The sequence below is a fragment of the Mesoplodon mirus genome (genome assembly GCF_964341445.2).
Source record: "Mesoplodon mirus genome assembly, chromosome: 17".
NCBI classification, from domain to species: domain Eukaryota; kingdom Metazoa; phylum Chordata; class Mammalia; order Artiodactyla; family Ziphiidae; genus Mesoplodon; species Mesoplodon mirus.
In genome coordinates, this window is record NC_138993.1 from 49,269,629 (window position 1) to 49,289,952 (window position 20,324).

A 20,324-nucleotide genomic window follows, 5' to 3' on the forward strand; every position below is an offset into this window, starting at 1 on the left:
ACTCCTTCCTGCTTTTCTTGTATTATGACACTAGAGGGACTTCCTAGGGTTGTTTTGTTTTACATTCAGCATATTATTCAGGAAATACTTCTTTTTTCAAATAGTTTTGGCTTTCTGTTTCTTAAACTACTTCCATGAGCCACGTAGACCTCTGTTCTTTTTTCAGTACATCCAAAAAGGTCAAGGATAGTGAAGGGTCAAGCTGATTTTAAATAAATTCCCCTCTAAAATTCACCTCTGTGTACAAAATTACCATAGAGACACTTCAGCAAGCAAGTTAGTCCCGGATGTTCTAAAAAGTTGGTACTAAACGCTGAAACAAACCCATCTTCACCACCAAAGCTGTATAGAGTGCTTTGGGACTTTCCTTGTGCCATGAAAATGAAGGGGACGTTAACTTCCTTGTGAAATGATTACTCATGTCACTTAGAACTTGTAAGAAGGACAGATTTTTAAGTGTTTTCCACCAGATATGCTTAAAAGTGATTTTTCACCTAGGAACTGATAAGATTAATTCTGCAGAGCAAATAAGGGGAAGATATGAGAATATAACAAGAACACACGGACGAAACACAGATGGCTACAAGCAAAGTCAAATAAGCAATTTTTAAAATTATCATTTTACTTTCTCACTTAAAATGCTTGCTACAGGAAACTATAAATACACCGTCCATCCGTGACATTAATTCTAGCTCCATTTTTTTCCGACCAGTAATGTGATCTCATCATCTCCTTCTCTTTAAGGATATCTTGACTAGCTCTAAATACGACATCCCAATTTCTAGTCTCATTATCAATTTCCAGTCACAGAACCACAGATCTGCAGAGGTCCCTACGGATTGCTTAGTTCACTATGCTCATTTAAGAGACAGGATTGAAACTCAGAAGCAAAGTAATTTGCCTAAAACTACTGTTCAGTGATAGAATCGGGACAAAAACTGAAGTTTTCAGTTCCTCTGTAAAATTCTCCATTTCAATTCTATTGGGCTCAAAAACTACTAACTGAGTTGGCCTTTTCCCAACAAAAGCTGTTTGTCATCTAACAGGAGCAGAGGTCTGTTTTGGCCTGTGATTATTATATATCCTAAAATAAGATGAGCCCGGATAAAAAGTAATCCCTTGTTTTCCCAAATGGGCTCAAATAACGTATCTGGCCACCTTAAATATATCCACCTTTAGGAATACAGATGAAATAATCCAAATGTCAATGTACAACATTAATCCAATATGTTAGATATTTTAAATAATAAAATATATTAATTTAGAGGAAAATTAGAGACAATATACTTTTTAAAATCACACCATTTTTACTTTCCATAAGTTACTTGAAATTCAGCTTTTAAAAGGATGACTTTATGATGCCTGCCACTGGAAATGCACATAACATTAGGACAGCTAAGTTTTCTTTCATTCTATAAGGATGTATTCATGATTTCCACGACATAACCACATATTGCATTGATTCTTAAAGGTTTACTCAAAAGCTTGTTTTCAGCAATATGTCCAGGAATACTTAGTAGACCTTTGTTAAATTTTCTGGTGCCCCTTTAAACCTATTCTCACCTATTTCAAGACCAGTGTTGACCAAGCTAATAATTATCTATCGCAAACAAAAGTCAGTTGTTCATGCCGCGGAGCAACTAGCCCCGTGAGCCACAACTACTGAGCCTGCGCGTCTGGAGCCTGTGCTCCGCAACGAGAGGCTGCGATAGTGACAGGCCTGCGCACCGCGATGAGGAGTGGCCCCCACTTGCCGCAACTAGAGAAAGCCCTCACACAGAAACGAAGAGCCAACACAGCCATGAATAAATAAATAAATAAATTAATTAATTAATTAAAAAAGTCAGTTGTTCGAAAAACAGGAACTGAGGGCACCCAATAATATGACCTTTACAATGATTCAAATACAAGATTTTTCAGAGGGCAAGTCTGAGGATGAAAACTTCACTTTATATTCAGCCATTTAGGGTATCTTCAACCAGACATAAGGCCAACTTGCCCTCAGGAAAGGACAAAGTCAGCAACTCTGCAGACCAACAGATTGTCTTTATCAAAACCAAAACCAAATAGAAAACCCCCCAAAACTCAACAAAAGGACCTATTATTTACTTTTGTAAATTATAATCAATATGGCAAACGTACCTAAATCCACGAGAATAGCATGCTGCTGAGCCGTGAGCTGCTTTAAAAGCTCTTTATAGGATGTGTCAGGAGGTTGTTGCTTATTAGGCAATCTGTGTCTTAGACGATACTGCAGAGCTAGGAACTGCCAGATTTCTCCTCGTCGACTTTTGGGAACACCTACAGTCAAAGAGATAAGAAAGCAAGGTCTTGAACACTGGAATGAAGGTGCTAAATCACAGTTAATTCACTATGTAATGCTTGAAAATAGGCAGCTCTCCTGTCCTGCGTTCCACCCTATAATCACACAGTACGATGTAGTGACAGAAGCATATTTTGAAAAGTTTAATCCTGTAGCTGGTGTCTTGCAAAAGAAAACCCTCAAATAACAAGGATAATAACGGCAATATTAACAAGAAAGGCGGCCACCACTGACTGAGAACCTAATACAACATTTATTGAGAACAGTTAGTTTCTGAGCATTGTAATTACAGAAACTGCACCTAATTTATTCACAGGTGCTCAGAAAACAACCTAATGAGGCAGGTAATTACTATTATCTACACTTTACAGATGGCGAAGCTGAGGCAGAAAGAAGCTAAGTAACTTGCCCAAGTTCTCACAGCTAGTGCAGTTTAGAACTCTAGTTTCAGAGGCCAAATTCTGAAATACTGAAATGTATTACTGCCTATTTTCACCTTTTATTTGGTTTGAAGCTGGTAATAAATGCTAATATTCATACTCTGATTTCTAAATAGCTGTCATTAAAAAGTAACTTTGTGGGCTTCCCTGGTGGCACAGTGGTTGAAAGTCCGCCTGCCGATGCAGGGAACACGGGTTCGTGCCCCGGTCCGGGAAGATCCCACAAGCCGCGGAGCGGCTGGGCCCGTGAGCCATGGACGCTGAGCCTGCGCGTCCGGAGCCTGTGCTCCGCAACGGGAGAGGCCACAACAGTGAGAGGCCCGCGTACCACAAAAAAAAAAAAAAAAAAAAAGTAACTTTGTAAAAGAGAATTAAGTAGCATTCTTATATGGTCCACAAGAAAATGAAATAATAAAAATGGTAAGTACACTATGCAGGCAGTGCTCCAGAACATCATTCAGCCTTTGAGAAGAAACTAGCTAGCATAATTGCTATATTCACGTATAATGAAACACTAGCTCCAGTCTGCTTGAAAACCAAAACAAGCAATTCGAAGTATGCTAAAAGTATGGTTTTTTTTTATGCCAAGGGACATGAGGTACAGCACTGGGAGGGACAGAATTCAGTTCTGTACAGTGCAGGCAACTTTATTTCACTGTTTTCAGTCCAAAAAGACTCCAGCTGGGTAGAGAAAGGTTTAATGGCACTGATCTCTTTGGGATGCAATGTCACAGTTTGCAGAAGCTTAAAGTATTATTGTCCAAAAGGCATAACTCAGGCTCACGAACATGAATTCTAAGGCCCTCTACAGGGTATACCTCCAAACTACCTTTTTTTAGTTCCATCACCTTCCATTCCCTGCCACACTAAGTGTATATACTAAGTATCTAGCTATACTCAGTGTGGGACCATAAGAAGCTTATGGTCCTATTATTGAAAATAAATGTTTCCCTTCCAAATATTTCAAGCTATATAACAATATTTATTTGTAAAATGTCTTATGATGTGGCAATGAATTTAGAGCCACACTAGATGTCAGCTTCAGTACAGGTAATAAGGACACAGTGAAGATAATAGAAACATCATCCTAATGGGAAGAAAAAACGCACAGTGGCTATAATTTAAAATATTTCAGTGCCCTTATGGAACCTGATTCTCTTTTCTCTATGGACTCAGGCTCATAGTAGGTAGGGAAAATTAGAATGTATAAATAACCCAGAATGTAGGATGTTTTTATCTTCTTGGTTCTTCAGAGGGGTAGCCATGATGAAGCTGTTTATTTTTTATTGTATAAAGCCAATTATTTAACACCGATAGTCATCCAAATTACCAGGTGAATCTAGGATGAACTATGTGTGATCAATTGTACTGGTAAGTCCACTTACTTGAGGACTAATTATTGTTCATTTTGAGAACTTGTATTTAATGGTTTTATCTACTTGGTTATGTAAAGGGTGAAATTTCTTGGCTATCTCTTAGAGTATTGTCTATGATATGAATCATATTCTGGTTTAATGCCTATTCAATAATAATGGTGATTTTCACACTTCCAGTTTCTTGTTCCTACTGTTGCCTTTATGAAATTCCAAGCTCCTCCAGTTGATTGCCTAGTGTACCTCTATTTGTCTTTTTTTTTTTTTTTTTTTTTTTTTTTTTTTGCAGTACGCAGGCCTCTCACTGTTGTGGCCTCTCCCGTTGCGGAGCACACGCTCCAGACACGCAGGCTCAGTGGCCATGGCTCATGGGCCCAGCCGCTCCGCGGCATGCGGGATCTTCCCAGACCGGGGCAAGAACCCGCGTCCCCTGCATCAGCAGGCGGACTCTCAACCACTGCGCCACCAGGGAAGCCCTATTTGTCTTTTAAGGCTGAGCCTGAATACCATTCTTCTGCAGAAACTCTCCCTAACATCTCTAGGAGTAAGAAGTCCCTTTCATATGCTTTGTGACTCAGACTGCACCATTACCATATTGGATTACAGTTAGCACCATACTGTATGTTTGTCTAGTTTCCTCACTTAGAGGGTGAGCTCCCTGAGAATAGTTAGCATACTTTCATCTCTGTATGATGAAGTCCAAGAATATACCTCTCTACTTATACATTTGTTGAATGAATGAATGAATGATCTCATGCAAAAAGTCATTTTTAGAGGGTAACTTTCATTAGCCCATTAAATGAATCACTGATAACAGGAGAGGGCTGTCTTGTTACCCATCCAGTAACAATTCTACAAGAAAGTAATTCACTTTAATTAAATATTTATTGAGCATCTAACATATAGCAGAGCATAGAGCATGGCACTGAGGATACCTCATCACTGAGAGATGAATAAATCCATTCTCAGGAAAATTAGTCTCATTCATTCATTCAATAAATAACTTATGCAAGATGCTCTCTCAGGTGCGAGGAGTATGGGGGGTGGAGTGAGAAAACATGAAACAGATATCCACATAGATACAAAGTTATAAATTATGATAAGCACAATTAAAGGAAAAGAATCATAAGAAAGAATAATAAAACAAAACTAATTTACTGCGGGAGGGGGGCACTCTGAGGAAATGGTATTTGAACTGAGAGCTGAGAGATAATACGGTTCTCCAGGCTGGGAGTGCAGGCAGCAATCACTTCGGGAAGAAGGATGTGCGGAGGCCCTGAGAGGGACAGAGAAAGAGGGGGACAAAGGAGGAGGGAGAAGAAGATAAGATGGAAAGGAAAGGAGATGGGAAATGGGGAGAAGGTAGAGAGGATGCAAGAGGGAGGGTAGGGAGAGCTGCAGCATCCATGCAAGAAATAGCCTGTGCCCGACTGGGACCCAAAGTAGTTAGCATCCCTGAAGCACAGGCTACAAGGCAGGGGAGGTTAAAAAGTGAGATGAGGGCTTCCCTGGTGGCACAGTGGTTGAGAGTCTGCCTGCCGATGCAGGGGACACGGGTTCGTGCCCCGGTCCGGGAAGATCCTACATGCCGCGGAGCGGCTGGGCCCGTGAGCCATGGACGCTGAGCCGGAGCCTGTGCTCCGCAACGGGAGAGGCCACAACGGTGAGAGGTCTGCATACCGCAAAAAAAAAAAAAAAAAAAGAGATGAAAGATGAAGGAAGGAGAGATCATGGAGGGCCTTGGGCACGGTGCTAAGAAGTTTAAACTCTGTTCTATAAGAAATGGGAAGATGAGCACCCCTAAAACATCTTTGAGTCATACCAAAGCACAGTATGCTCTACATCTCACACACATTCTATTAGCCACTATTTTGTCTCCCAAGTAACGCAGTCAGCGAAAATCTCTGGGATTTCCATATCTTCAAGGAAAAAAGAGCATGTATCAGGTTTGTAAGTGTAGCATCTTACAAAATTAATTTTAATTTAAACTTAATTGGGCAGCAGTTTCACATTACCATAGTCTTTTAAAACAAGATTCATGATCAGGTTATTTTGGGCACTTTGGGATCTTTATTTATGCAGGTCATAGAGATTCTCATTTTAATACCGTTAATCTGAGTCACAGAAATTGCATCTCAGCAATTCACATATTAGTTTTACTTTTAAATTTAAGATGTTTAAATATCAGTCATTTTATATGACAGAGCAGAAATGCAATAAAAGGCTAAATAAAAGCGTTTTTCTAAAATAAATAAAAGAATAGATGGTAGGAAAACTGATTGCTAATAATATATATCTGTACAAACACATACATGTACATGAATATACACATATATTTATAAATAAACACTTCTGAGCAAATGACAGAAATGAGTCAAGTTTAAAAGCCTGAGATATTTTTACGGATATGATCAAAGATTTGTACTAATGCATGTGATCCTTCCTTGGCAAACAACAACACTGACTTGAAACAGCTGGTGAAGAGGCAAGAAACTGTGTAGAAAAGGTGCCTGCTATCTCCTCAGGGACAGAATATCTCCAATAGTACCATGTGCTTACCAATACAGTCACCAACTACAGACAGAAACAAAGTCCTCTCCTTTTTTTATAGGCAAAGCACGAAGAGGAAATTATGCCTAGGCTGCATGAATCAAACAAATCTCTGAAGCTTTTCAAAAAAGAAAAAAGATTGATTGAGATGATCCAGGATACCTTCTTTAAGTGAAGTATGAATATCTTCCATATCACATCTGATTTTAGTTCTGCAGTTTAACAACTTCTTATCCCAGGTTATTAAGACCTCCTTCTGACATACTCCAACTTCTTCATAATCCAATTTAATTTTTCTGGACTGGAGTTCATCTCTGCTTGCTAAGGAAGACAGAATTTACATAAGACCTATATGCTTTTAAAACACAATATTTGTAATATTTCATTGCATTTGTAAAACCATACCAAATAACATTTTCTCAAAAAGAAAACTTAAAAAAAAAAACCTGAGGATACATGAAAGGTTTCGTAAATTCTGAGTCATTTCATGTAAAAAAAAACGAGGAATAACTTCCTAAGGAGGTTTTACTCGGTATGTTACAGATGATAAGTCTTCTAAGCATAAAAAACAAACCATGTTTGAAATATCAATTTTTTGACAAATGTAATAGATAACCACAGAAGTGACAGCTTGCATCATTTTAAACACCATTAAAATGTTAATATTTTATATATGACATATGAGCAAACAATGCCTCATGCTAACCTTGATTTGAGAAATATCTGATCATGATAACATGATACATTTTTATAACTATTTCCAGAGTTACCAATACTGCCCTTAACAACAGTAGGTTATATATTCCTGTGTCCATTTTTAATAACCTTTAAGAGGAAAATTCATTTTTCTGAAGCTAACACTACTTTCATTTTTCAAAATAATACAGAATTTTCTCTCATTTGATGGTCTAAAATCTAAGCCCAGAGTTCATTAAAAGAAATGCTTATAAAACAAACCACTATCTGTACTTGGTCTTTATCTTGAAGAATCGATTCCAAAAGAGGAGAAGGGAGAAAAAAACATGTGAGTGTATTTCTTCTTTTTCATTAGGACCACATTGAACAGGAGCCTCTCAGAGTAATCTGCATCCATTCAAGCTCCAGGGCTCAACCACCTTACCTGCTGCAACACAAATCTTTGTCATGCATCCAAAGTCCTCGACAGCACAAAAACAATAGCAGAATGAGTATTACTCTTTACTTAGTGTTTGAAGCCATTTCAAAAGAATTAAAATATCTTACAATAGACTGCTATTCCAACAGGCCAGTAAAAATGTCTACTTAAAATTCCAGATATAATCAAAAGATAAATCGCACTACAAAAAATTCCTCCTAGATACCACTAGATGGCTTTCTAACAGTCTAGCTTTGCTTCTCGATATTTGCTTTATATTTCTCTATGATCATCAAGTAATTTTTTAAAAGTTAATAACAAATATCATTCTAAATATAATCCTAAATATAACTTTATTAATGATGTTTTTCCACAATGGACAAAGAACAAAATTTCCTCAGATTTTTTTTTTCTCCAACCTTCTCTAGATCATTATTCATTTAAAATAATAATAATCATCTGCTATGTGCCAGTCACAGGCCCTGAGGATAAAGTGCTGAGTAAGAGCAGTTAATATTTGCCCTGGTTAACTAGGCAAGAGCAAAGAACCTTGAAGAAATGCTTATCCATTAGATAAATTTTTAACGGGTTAAGCTATTTTTTGTCTTTGTTATTTAAGTACAGAAGTAAATATAGAACCAACAGAGGTTTCTGATCATATATACTAAATGTCACCTCCTCTCTTATTCTGTCAATTTATATAGTCGTATATAAAACACAGAATACACAGAGTCATTTGTATTATCCATTTCCTTATATTAACACATATAGTTGAGAAATACTATGGCATACTGGGAAAAAGCCCAAGAACCATGATAAATAAACTGGAGTTTTAATACTTGTTCTGCAAGTACACCACTGTTTGACCTTAGGTTAATTTCCTTAGCCTCCCTAAGCCAGTGACTAACTCAGCTGCAGAATGAAGAATGGAGCTAAATAATCTCTAATCTCCAGTTCAAATAGTCTGATTCTAAAATTATCCATTAATATTTAATATAATATTGTACTGTACATATTCCCAACTGTTAATGAAATACAATTTCATGCTTTAAATGTTTTAAGGGAGTCATAACCATCTTTTTTCAACCTCTTTTTCTGTTTATGCATTAGTTCAAGATATAATCAACTATAAAAAACATAAATTCAATTCCTTTCAAAATCTATGGAAGCTTGAGTAGGCATACCATTGATCACATCAAACTTTTAAAGGCTATGTTAATAACAATTAATTGCATTTTTAACTTGAAAGAAAAGAAGATTTATTTCCTAAGGATGTTTAAAAATCGTATGTACTTTTCATTCTGCTAAGAACATAGCAATAATATATATAAGAATATAGCTGTTGGACTTCCCTGGTGGTGCAGTGGTTGAGAGTCTGCCTGCTGATGCAGGGGACGCAGGTTCGTGCCTCGGTCCGGGACGATCCCACATGCCGCGGAGCCGCTGGGCCCGTGAGCCATGGCCGCTGAGCCTGCGCGTCCAGAGCCCGTGCTCCGCAACGGGAGAGGCCACAACGGTGAGAGGCCCGCGTACAGCAAAAAAAAAAAAAAAAAGAAGAATATAGCTGTGCCCTAGCAAACTAAAAAAATATTAACAACTTAATTGAGCAATAGGTATAGTAAAAGGAATCTTAAGTCAGATGATGAACACAGAAGTGTGAATATCTGCCTGTACTAAAAAAAGGCTTTTTTTGGAAGACAGCATAATAAAAGCAAGTCAGAGAAAAATCTAGATTATACATTTTCCAATAATCTTAAAAGTCAAAGGCCCACTTAAGCTAAATCTTTCATTTCATAAATGTGAAAAACAAGGCCCTTTCATGTTAATGATTTGCCCAAGAAATGGCATTAATAAATTTTTCAGATTTTGGTACCATCTGCACATCTCCCTGTCTACGATTCTATCAGCACTGGCGTAAATAACATTATTATTTTAAAGTCTGGAAAACACATTCTAAAGCGGTTGGTATGCAAACACTTAGCAATAAAGCACTACGAACAGCACAATAGCTGTTATAAATTATCCATTTATAAATTGATGATTTCAATATGGTTTTTTTTTTTTTTTGCGTTACGCGGGCCTCTCACTGTTGTGGCCTCTCCCGTTGCGGAGTACAGGCTCCGGACGCGCAGGCTCAGGGGCCATGGCTCACGGGCCCAGCCACTCCGCGGCATGTGGGATCTTCCCGGACCGGTGCACGAACCCGTGTCCCCTGCATCAGCAGGCGGACTCTCAACCACTGCGCCACCAGGGAAGCCCTCAATATGATTTTTTAAATAGAAAATTTAAAAAACAGTAACAAAACATAGAAACTTTGATTTGATAATAGGTAATTAGTTGGAATGGATACAATATAATTTATTTGAAATAGGCATATTTATCATACTATGAATACAATTAGCCTGAAATTTGAAAATCATACTCTAAAAGAAGAGAATTTGCTTTTTCATATTTAAGGTTTTTTTTTAAAGTAATACATGATGATATGAAACTTTCAGTCGTATTAAACACATTGACTTCGTTATATACATTCTATTACCTTCTATTATTCTAGCGCCCAAATATACTCAAAGGATGTCTGATGTTTTAAATCTGCTAAACAAAAATGCAAATTTCTTAAGCTGGTCAGCTTCCCATGTCATAACCGCCTCACGAAATAGAACTAAACAATTTTAATCAGTAGATATTCTGGTAAAAGTGTGTATACAGTCCGAGAATGAGTTTGAGTGTGTGTGTGGAGCGAGGGCAATAGCATTAACAAACGACACCTTTAGATTATAGTATCATATCATATGATATCATAGCCCTGTTTGAATGGCTAACCTTCAAGCTTCTGGTTTTCTTTTTCCATTCGAAGCAACAGGATTTGTTGGTGTATAGCTTTTCTCCACAAACTCCTCAGTTCCTCCGACTTTTTTCCTTCTTCAGCCTTTTCTGGGTCATCGTCACCAGACACGAATATAAGCAGCGGTTCCTCCTCCATGGGTGGGGCAAGAGGGGACAGTGGCAGCAGCTCACTCGTGTCCAGTCCATCTGCAGAGAAGAAAACAGTGAGAGGCATTCCTAAGTCGTAGCCCAGACTACAGAAGTTCTCTCTGGACTTGACGCTCTCTCCTCCTATATTCCACTTTTAAAGTTGTTCACAAAGCTGCTCTCCCAGTAACTGTCAGTTTCTGGAACTAATAATGATTTAAGTAAATTCGCTAGACTGAATTCCCCTTCCAGATTTCCCTCTCCTAGTCAAACGAAAGTATATGTAATTTCACCACTTCTCCTTTCTGCATAAAATGACCTATAAGATAGGTGCTCTAAAATGACCTGGGTTTCCCCCAGAGTTCAACACTTCTGCAATTCTTCTGGGCATATTCTCTGTGCAAAACAAAAAGAGTACGTCAGTAAGCATTAGTGACCTCCTAAGGTCTATACCTACCATCAGAATCTGTCAAGAGAAAAGCAGCTGAGCGACTCTGGTCATGGCTCAGCTCAGCACTGCTCATTCCTGCAACACTATAACCCAATTTCCGGAGCTCATTCTCTCCCTCCATTCTAGACCATCTTTTTCACGGTTGCCAATTATTTTCCTATTAACAATCATGATTTTGTGTCTTAAAACATTTCAATGGATGCATATATTCCATAGAACAAAGTCCAAACTCCCGGGAATAGCACGTAGACCGCTTCAGACTTTGACCTCAAGTAACCTTTCCAACTTCTTGTCTCCATCTGCCCACCTCTGCTCTCATGATGCTGAATTTCTCATGACTCCCTGACCCACAATGACTCTAGAGCCTTTCTCGTCCCTTTTTCTGAAAGATGCTTCTCCCAGCAATGAGTTTAAATAAATACATAACTTTTGCGTAAAGCTTTCTTTGACCACCCCAGACAGAGTTACTTTTATCTCTAGAAATGTTTTTTCCTTTTTTTTTCTTTATTAATTGACCTCGGCCCTTACCCTTATTACTTACTTCCTTAATAAATAATTTTTTTAAAAAAATCTTACTGTATGGATTGAATACTTAGTACATTTGAATTTTGGCTTTCTTGGTTTTAGAACTGCCCTTTAAATACCACTCAGTTTTGATTTGTAGGGCTCTGATCATATTTTCTTCCTTCTAGTTTCTAGGAATACAGTTTTCAGCCTCCAAACATGAAATTTTTCAGTTGTCCTCTAATTCTTTCTCCCTCCTTTCCTCCCTTCCTTCCTTCTTTTTGCAGGGTGATCAGAGAATATAGTATAAATAACACGATTATCTGGAATTCATTTAAAAATCTTTATAGCCAAGTACATAAATATTTTTTACGACTGCTCCATGTGTGTTGAAAATGAATGAACTTTCTCTATAGGTGGCAAAGTTCTATACAAATATCAGATCAAGCTTGTTTAACTGTGTTTCTCAAATATTATCCATGTTTAATTTCTCTATATTTAATTTTCAGAGAGGAATATGTTAAAATCTCCCATGAGAGTTATTTATTTATTTCTCCCTCAAATTTTGCTTAGTGTTATTTTCTAGCTCTCCAAGCTATATAATTATGAGTGTTCTCACCATTGTTAAATCTTTTTGTTTACTGTTACATTTACTTTGCGCCTTTGGGTATTTTGCTTTAATTTCTTATAGGTCTGATATGCAAAGAGAGCTGCCACTACTCTCTTTTGATTGATGTTTGCCTAGTGTATCTGCATCCACTTTTCTACTGTTAAATATTTCTATGTTACTTTGTTTTATGTGTGACTCTTGTAAAAGAATGTTGCTTTTCTAATAATAAAAAAATCTATGACTTCTTTTCTATCACTATGCTAGTTCCCTATGCATTATGAAGCAGGCCCCAAAACACGTTTTGAAAATTCATTCATTCATCCATTCATCCATCCATTCAGCATGATTTGCTGAATGTCTAATAGGTTCTAATGATATCTGACACTTTAACCACTATATCGGATATAAAAAGGGAAGTTGTTTCTCTACTGTAATCACTTAAATCTCTTTGTACACAAAGCATCACATTCCATTTCCTAATTTACAATGCTAGTAAGGGGTAACTGTAGTAAGTATCACACGAACCCTGCTGCTGCATGGCCGAGGGAGATTTGTTCATGGGAGAGGCAACCCTAAGGAAGATGCGCTGCCGCCAGGAAATTCGGCGAGGAGTGACAGGGGTTCCTCCAACGTTCAGGGACTCATTGCTGCAGGTAGACGAGGTCCTTTTTCTCCCCTCTCCATCACTGTAGAAAGCACATAAATATATAACTTGTAAGAGGAACTGCATAACATGATCCTTCACAACAAAATGGCAGCACAAGCCATTCCCAAGTTCTATCATGGGCAAGCACAAGCCACAGGCAACATGGAGTGATGCATCAGCAGGCACACTGGTCACCCAGGCCACCACATCCTGGGTCAGATGCAGTCCAGGCCACAGCCCAGTCATCAGAAGCTCACCTGTTTCTACTCATTCCATAGTAGCCACCCATTTCAGGTTCTAGCCTGAGCAAAGGAAGTACTTACACAGAGGAGCAAAGGCTGCTTGACTAATGAACTCATGCTTTCCTAAGATTGGCTACAAACTAAAATTAGTAGTTATTCTAAACAACGTCAGTGTTTCATAAAAGTGTCTTAAAGAGCTTTTCTTAGAGCTCTTATAGGATGGCTGACAAGATAGCTTCTAGTTGCCTGTAACTGTTAAATCTGTCTCCAGAGTGTTAGCTACTAATAGCTGGATCGTGATAGAAAGTAACCAGAACAAAGGCAGAAGAGTCAACCTTGGGATTATTGTTAGGCGATATATTAAAGAAAAAAGTGTGGCCAAGTGAGATTGGATAGGTTACATTTTAAAACATTAAGCAGATTTCTTTAGAGCAGGACTTCTCAGAGACTATAATATGCTAGCATGCACTGTGATTCTCCAAAGGGATATAGTATACAGAAATTCCCTAACTTACTTAAATTATTTGACCCCAGAATCAACTTCCTTAACTTTTTGGGGTGGTGAGGTAGGCAGCTGGGTATGTCACATCTTTCTACATTGGTGCTTTGTGAAACAAACATACAGAAATGCTGGTCTGCTCTAAGAATTTCATTTTCTAGGAAAGAGAACTCTAAATTTTGCTGGGGCTCTCTGCAAGAAAAGGTCATTAATTTTAAAAAAGGTCATTATGACTCAAACTTAACTTTTGAGACCAATTACGTTAGCAGCCAAAATACCATGCAATTACTGTTGCTGCTCGTGGTGGGAATATTTTGCACTTTTAAGTTTTAAAGTCTCTGAGCTTTCCTGAGAGAATGGTGAAGATAACAATATTTACACATGGTGATACCAACAAGTGAAGGTGTGCAACTTCTGACAGAACCAAGAAGTGTTAGTAGTTAGGGCAGAAAGGAAACTCAGCGAAAAAAGCCACAACCCCACGTACATACTCAGAGGAACTCACTAAGGCGAAGAAAATCAAAAGTCAGAAGAGCAATTCAGCCCTTACCTGTCATCTTTGCATTTACTTTGTGTATCCATAGTCACAGTTATCAGGTAATTCAGTTATTTCTAATCTTGATCTATCTTTCTGGAACTACTGCTTCTAGATTAGCTAAATTAAGTTTAAGAAAGAGACATAGCTTTGAGCTGCTACACAGACAACAAGTGACATGCTGGATCATGATACTTCAGAAAGTAGCTGATACACACATCCCAATACAGTAAAACCCACTTTGTTATGTATCCTGGATAAAGTTATAACCCTAATATGTGTCCACAGTTCACAGCTTTGCCATACTGAATGAATATATCCACCTTCACTTCCCCTTTGGAAAGCATTAATTCAAGTATTTCGCTTTGGGGAACTACGATTCAAATGTTCTATATACAATAGTTATATCCTAAGAAACAAGCTTAACCTACCCTGTATCTTCGTTTGTGTAACACTATTTCACTGGCAGTTATGTGCTAAATGCCCAACTCAAGGATGTATTTCTAGCTCCTAGTGTAGTAAATGGCTATTAATAGTAAGCATCCAACAAATATCCATGGAATAAATTAATATTGTAAAACCATTAAAAACATTAACTCAGAAGGGTAAGTAAAATGGACAAAAAATATTGGCTAGGCTAACATGTCAGGAATAAATAAAAGATCTACCTTCTTAAAACCCTTTGTTCGTAGTCACAACTTTTTACGTTTTTCTTGCAAAACGTTCTAATAGCTGTTTCCCAAAAGCACAGACTGAGGGGTTGGTGGCATTGGTAGGTATTGACAATGACAATACTGGTAATAAACAACATAAGGCATCTTTTTTCCAGATAGTGAAACAGCTATATAAGGGTATCTAATTTATAATTTAAGCCTAGAAAGCTAAGTGAAATACTTATGTAGAAGTAACTATTTCAATGCCTCACAGGATAAGTGTTCAATAAAAAGTAGTTTCTCTTGACTTTTTAGTACCTCTAACAACAAAAATAGAATAAACCAAACCTAAGGGTTCTGAAACTTTTATATTTTAATGCTGGAATTAAAACATCTTTTCCAATTCAGTGTTAATGACATATCAAGCATTTGGGTAGTACTAAAAGTGAGAAGAACCCATATCATTTTCATTATTGCCTGTAAAATATACAGTTTTGGGGGAAATAGGCTATAAAATTGGTGCATGGTGTACCCTTCCACTAGCCCAATATTACAGATTTGAGAATTTCATAGCATCTAAAACTTTAAATCCTGTCATCTAAATAAATTGCCAAATGATGCATTTTCTTCATATGTCTGGAATTTAATGGCCAGTAACAAGCCAAAAATTAGCTGTTGAAATATAAGATAATGCTGCACTAAAAGGAAGTAGTTACATAACAGACCACTGACCCTTTATCATGTACTAGAAAACGACATCCTGAAAAAGCAGTTTGGTGGCCAAGATAAGGCAAAAGCTGCCCTGCTGGGCTTCCCTGGTGGCGCAGTGGTTGAGGGTCCGCCTGCTGATGCAGGGGACACGGGTTCGTGCCCCGGTCCAGGAAGATCCCACATGCCGCGGAGCGGCTGGGCCCGTGAGCCATTGCCGCTGAGCCTGCACATCCGGAGCCTGTGCTCCGCAACGGGAGAGGCCACAACAGTGAGAGGCCCGCGTACCGCAAAAAAAAGAAAAAAAAAAAAAAAAAAAAAGCTGCCCTGCTTCATCTAGTAAGAGAAATATGTATTCCAAAGTCAGGGTCCAGATAAGGGTTTCAACAGTCAGTGCATCTATGCAACTTACAACAATTTACTTTTTGATTTACATTTAATCAGCAACCTGACATTCCTAAGGCAGTAATTTTAAGAATCAAAACCAAGTGAAACACTTCTGTGTGTCAAAATTCTTACATCTCACAGTGGAAACTTTACTGGGCTGAGGGGGAAACTTTTTGTTTTGTTTGTTTTTTGCTTTCTTACTACCACAGTAGTTTTCACTTCAACTTCTCCTTTAACTAATCCTAGGCAAGCAAAATGTCCACCTTTTGAGTAAAAATGAAAACAAAACAACGTGTGGCATTTATGACAGTAATAATAAAGCAAATACAAAAAGATATACTATGTGCCAGGCATTATTCAAAGCATTTTACAAGTATGAACTCATTTCTACCTCACAGCAACCCTATGGGGTAGATGGCACTACAATTCCCATTTTTAGTGAGGAAATTGAGGCAGAAAGAAGCTAAGTAATTTGCCCACAGTCTCTGGAATATAAGTAGAAGAGTCATGATTCAAACCCAGGCAGTCTAGAATACAGACACTTAGGCTCTGTACTGTATGCACTATGTCAATGTAAATACTCTTTGCATTAGTTCAGACAAAGCTCTATTGGTTCATAAAACTAAAGCTGTCAGGACTCACAGGATCCCCCGCATTTCTAGTGAAAAAAAAAATCAGTGTCTGATTAGCATTAAGTCTTTAGGTCAGTATTTCTCCTTCCATTTCTTAATGGAAGAATGTCATTTATTTTAGCAGAGAAATAACTTCAGAGTATTATTACATTACGTGTTCATTTATGTAAATGTCTCACTTTGTTTTCTTTGCTTTTGAAATCATTGCATTCCAAAATGTAAACACTTTTTTATTTTTAAATAGGAAGATCAAATCAAAACCACATTAATATATATACCAGCATACATTGGTAAATTAATTATCTTTACATTTTTTAAATGATGAAGCAAATAAGAACCATTACCTTATTTTTTCAAATAATCTTTTCCCTCCTTCTTTTGTATTTTGGAATATCAATACGTGCATTATAAAATTGTTTCCCAAGAGACATATCCAGGAAAAGTATTCTGTGCCAGCATTACCTCTATGAAAATTTGTTAAATTAAAAATTAATAACTAGGAAGGAAATACTACATAGAGAATGTCCATCTATTTTTGTATTGGTATATTCTATATATACTTTCTATTACCAGTCACCAATTAATCAAGAACCACAATCCATGAACAGAAATGAGAGCTTTATAAGGGAAGAAAAAAAATCCTCTCCTATGTGTATCACGGTGTAAGCTAGGAGGCACTTCCAAGTCCTTCTGGACACAGCATCTATCAAAAGCTACAGATATGATATGAACCTTCCCACAGAGCTTCAAGATAACTTTTTAATATATCCTTGACCAAGCAGTTATAACCTTCAGCTATTACACTAACATTACACTTCTTATATTAACACAGAATTTTTAATGCATACTTACTTGCCTGCTTTAATAAAAATTAATTCCAATAACAATAACACTGGACATGGCACAGAATGAAGGTGTTTTAGTGACCACGCACAGGGACTCAACTTTAAGAAGGATGCAGTCATGTTTTATTTCCCACCAGGGCAACACACACACTTTTCACAGAGGTAAATAAACTCTTAGGCCAGGACCAGTTTTACATGGCACTGTTCTGCGGGGCAGAAGCCCCCATCTCCCAACCCCCTTATTAGCACCCATCTAAAACTACGAGTATCATGAAGTCCAAATAAATGTCTACAAGCTGATTGAATCTATATCTAAATCACAATGTATTACACTCAAGATAGAAACAAAACTTGATTAATGGCATAGCAACCATTTAACAGAAATCTGAAAAGGCTTTCTCTCTGTAAATACCTCAAGAAAGGTTACATGGAACAGCACAGTGTAGAAACTTGAGTTTCTTCCACAGGACCCATAGTACAATTTAACTCATAATTGCTTTAGGTGGACTAATAGTTTATCTAAGCCCTGGCTTCACCTGGGTACAAATCTGTCATCCTATGGAAAATCTTTACTAATTAAATAAAACTGAGAATGAGCTATTAGTGGAAACTAATATATAGCATCTGAGCTGAGTCAAAAGCGATAGATTAATCAATGGGTAAAACAAAAAAAGAACAAGAACAAAGAATTTTATTTCCTAAACTCTACACTGAATGAAAAACAATTTAAGTTTTTTGCATTGGAAGTTAAAATATATCTGGGTAGCTCATTTGTGTACTCACATCCTTATAACCTAAAGTTATGAAAATGACTTCAAGCAAGATATTAAACCTCCTTGGGGCTTAGTCTAACCCTATCTAAAGTAAGGAAATTATGGGCCAGATGACTCCTAAGATAATACACAGAACTAATTCTATGTTTGTAGTAGAACCTAGAAAGACACACAGTAAAGCCTAACATTTCTGTTGGGCTTTAAAATGTAGATAAGAAATTATTATTGAAATGGTCTTACACCCAACCATCAAAAAAATGTAAGTCAATTACAAGTCTCAAAAAAGTCACTTTTTATCTTATCAATGTGGCCAAAATAATTTTTTTCCTTTGAATATCTCATTCTAGTCCAATCTTTGATACCGGATTTTACTCCCACTAGAAAGAAATCTAAATGTCAGTGGCCCCAAACAGGAAGATGGGGATATCTGTTTTCCATTGGGTTTGTGATATGAGCAAAGCATAGAAACTAGAACAAAGTAAAGAATAATCATTTTCAGTTAAGTTGTTCAGCAGTGATTCTGGATATTTACCACAAAAAGCATATGGGTCAAGAGGAAGAAATGTCATCACAGATGTGGTCAGACTTCCATAATGAGGAAGTAGGTGTTTTCCTGTGTCCAGCCCAGTGGGAGGTCTGGAAGGCCTCAGCAATGTGTCAAAGTAACCAATGTGTCAGGAATTAAGATGAACAGAAATAAACTAATAATTCTCTTCAGTGAAAACCAGATTCGATTTTATGAGTATGTTTCTTTTAGGGTTCTGATTTCTGCATCTTCTTGGGATTTGAAATAAACTCCTCTAATGTACATATGTACCTCCAAACTAGCAAATTAACTTCTATTAGTTCAAAATTTTAATTAGTTTTTTTTTTTTTTTTTTTTTTTTGCAGTACATAGGCCTCTCACTTTTGTGGCCTCTCCCGTTGCGGAGCACAGGCTCTGGACGCGCAAGCTCAGCGGCCATGGCTCACGGGCCCAGCCGCTCCGTGGCATGTGGGATCCTCCCGGACCGGGGCACGAACCCGTGTCCCCTGCATCGGCAGGCGGACTCTCAACCACTGCGCCACCAGGGAAGCCCTTTAATTAGTTTTTGATTGAAGGCCACAGCACCGTCCTAAAGAACTCAACATGCAATAGACTAGAAACAGGATTTCTATTTGCAATCAACCTTTTATATGATCATTCATGATCTTTGATTACACCAGGCATCACATTTCCCCTACTATATACCCTTCACAGCACTGGAAGGATGGCATGCATTCAGGAGACAGCCAAAACTGATTTTTAAATTAATGGTGATAATCAGTTGGAAGAATTAATAAATTTTTAAACAAAAATATTAGGCCTCTAATCACCTTGATTCTAAAGCAGTGTCCCATCTAGTACAACAGGAAAACAAGGAACGACATTAGCATAGAGGAAGAGAGATGTCCCAAACCAGGATTTAGAATAAAAAGGCATTCCCGTAAGACATGAATAAAGCACAGATAATTTCAATAATGTACCATAATGAGTGATTACACTATTTTTCTCAGTGAATATGAGAGAACTATACAACCAAAACTACCACGAAGTACTTACCAGCAAAAATCTATTTTCTCATTGAAAAGTTTTATAAGCAGAAGTAATGACTATCATTTGACCAATGAATTTCAATATAAATATTTTTAAAATATAGGCTTAAAAGCTAAGAAGCAATAAGGAGGAACAAAGATGCTTGTTTATAAAAGGATATATTATATTTGATAGATATAAATATATAAATATAAATATATAAATTATATAAATATACCATCTCATCATTCACAATTATATTTTAGCTACTACACAATGAAATAACATTAAATTTTTAAGAATTAATTTGAAGGTAAAACAAAACATATGTGTACTCCCTTTCCTTTAGCATCTCAGTGCTGTGCAAATGAACCTACTAATCAATAAATCATGATATTAAAAATATCTTGGGGGCCTCCCTGGTGGCGCAGTGGTTGAGAATCCGCCTGCCGATGCAGGGGATACGGGTTCGTGCCCCGGTCTGGGAGGATCCCATATGCCGCGGAGCGGC

The 20,324-nt window shown here is 37.4% G+C and overlaps 1 protein-coding gene across 3 annotated transcripts in view; it reads right to left on the reverse strand.

The window, feature by feature from the left end:
* Window positions 1-20,324, reverse strand: part of TBC1D4 (TBC1 domain family member 4) — a 220,791-nt gene that overhangs the window by 17,867 nt on the left and 182,600 nt on the right. For all 3 annotated transcript variants that reach the window (XM_082602289.1, XM_082602290.1, XM_082602291.1), the window contains exons 11-14: window positions 12,864-13,024; window positions 10,624-10,833; window positions 6,849-7,007; window positions 2,143-2,301 (exon numbers count right to left, since the gene is read on the reverse strand). In XM_082602289.1, the coding sequence (XP_082458415.1) occupies window positions 2,143-2,301; window positions 6,849-7,007; window positions 10,624-10,833; window positions 12,864-13,024 (689 nt within the window). The remainder of the gene's footprint in view (window positions 1-2,142; window positions 2,302-6,848; window positions 7,008-10,623; window positions 10,834-12,863; window positions 13,025-20,324) is intronic.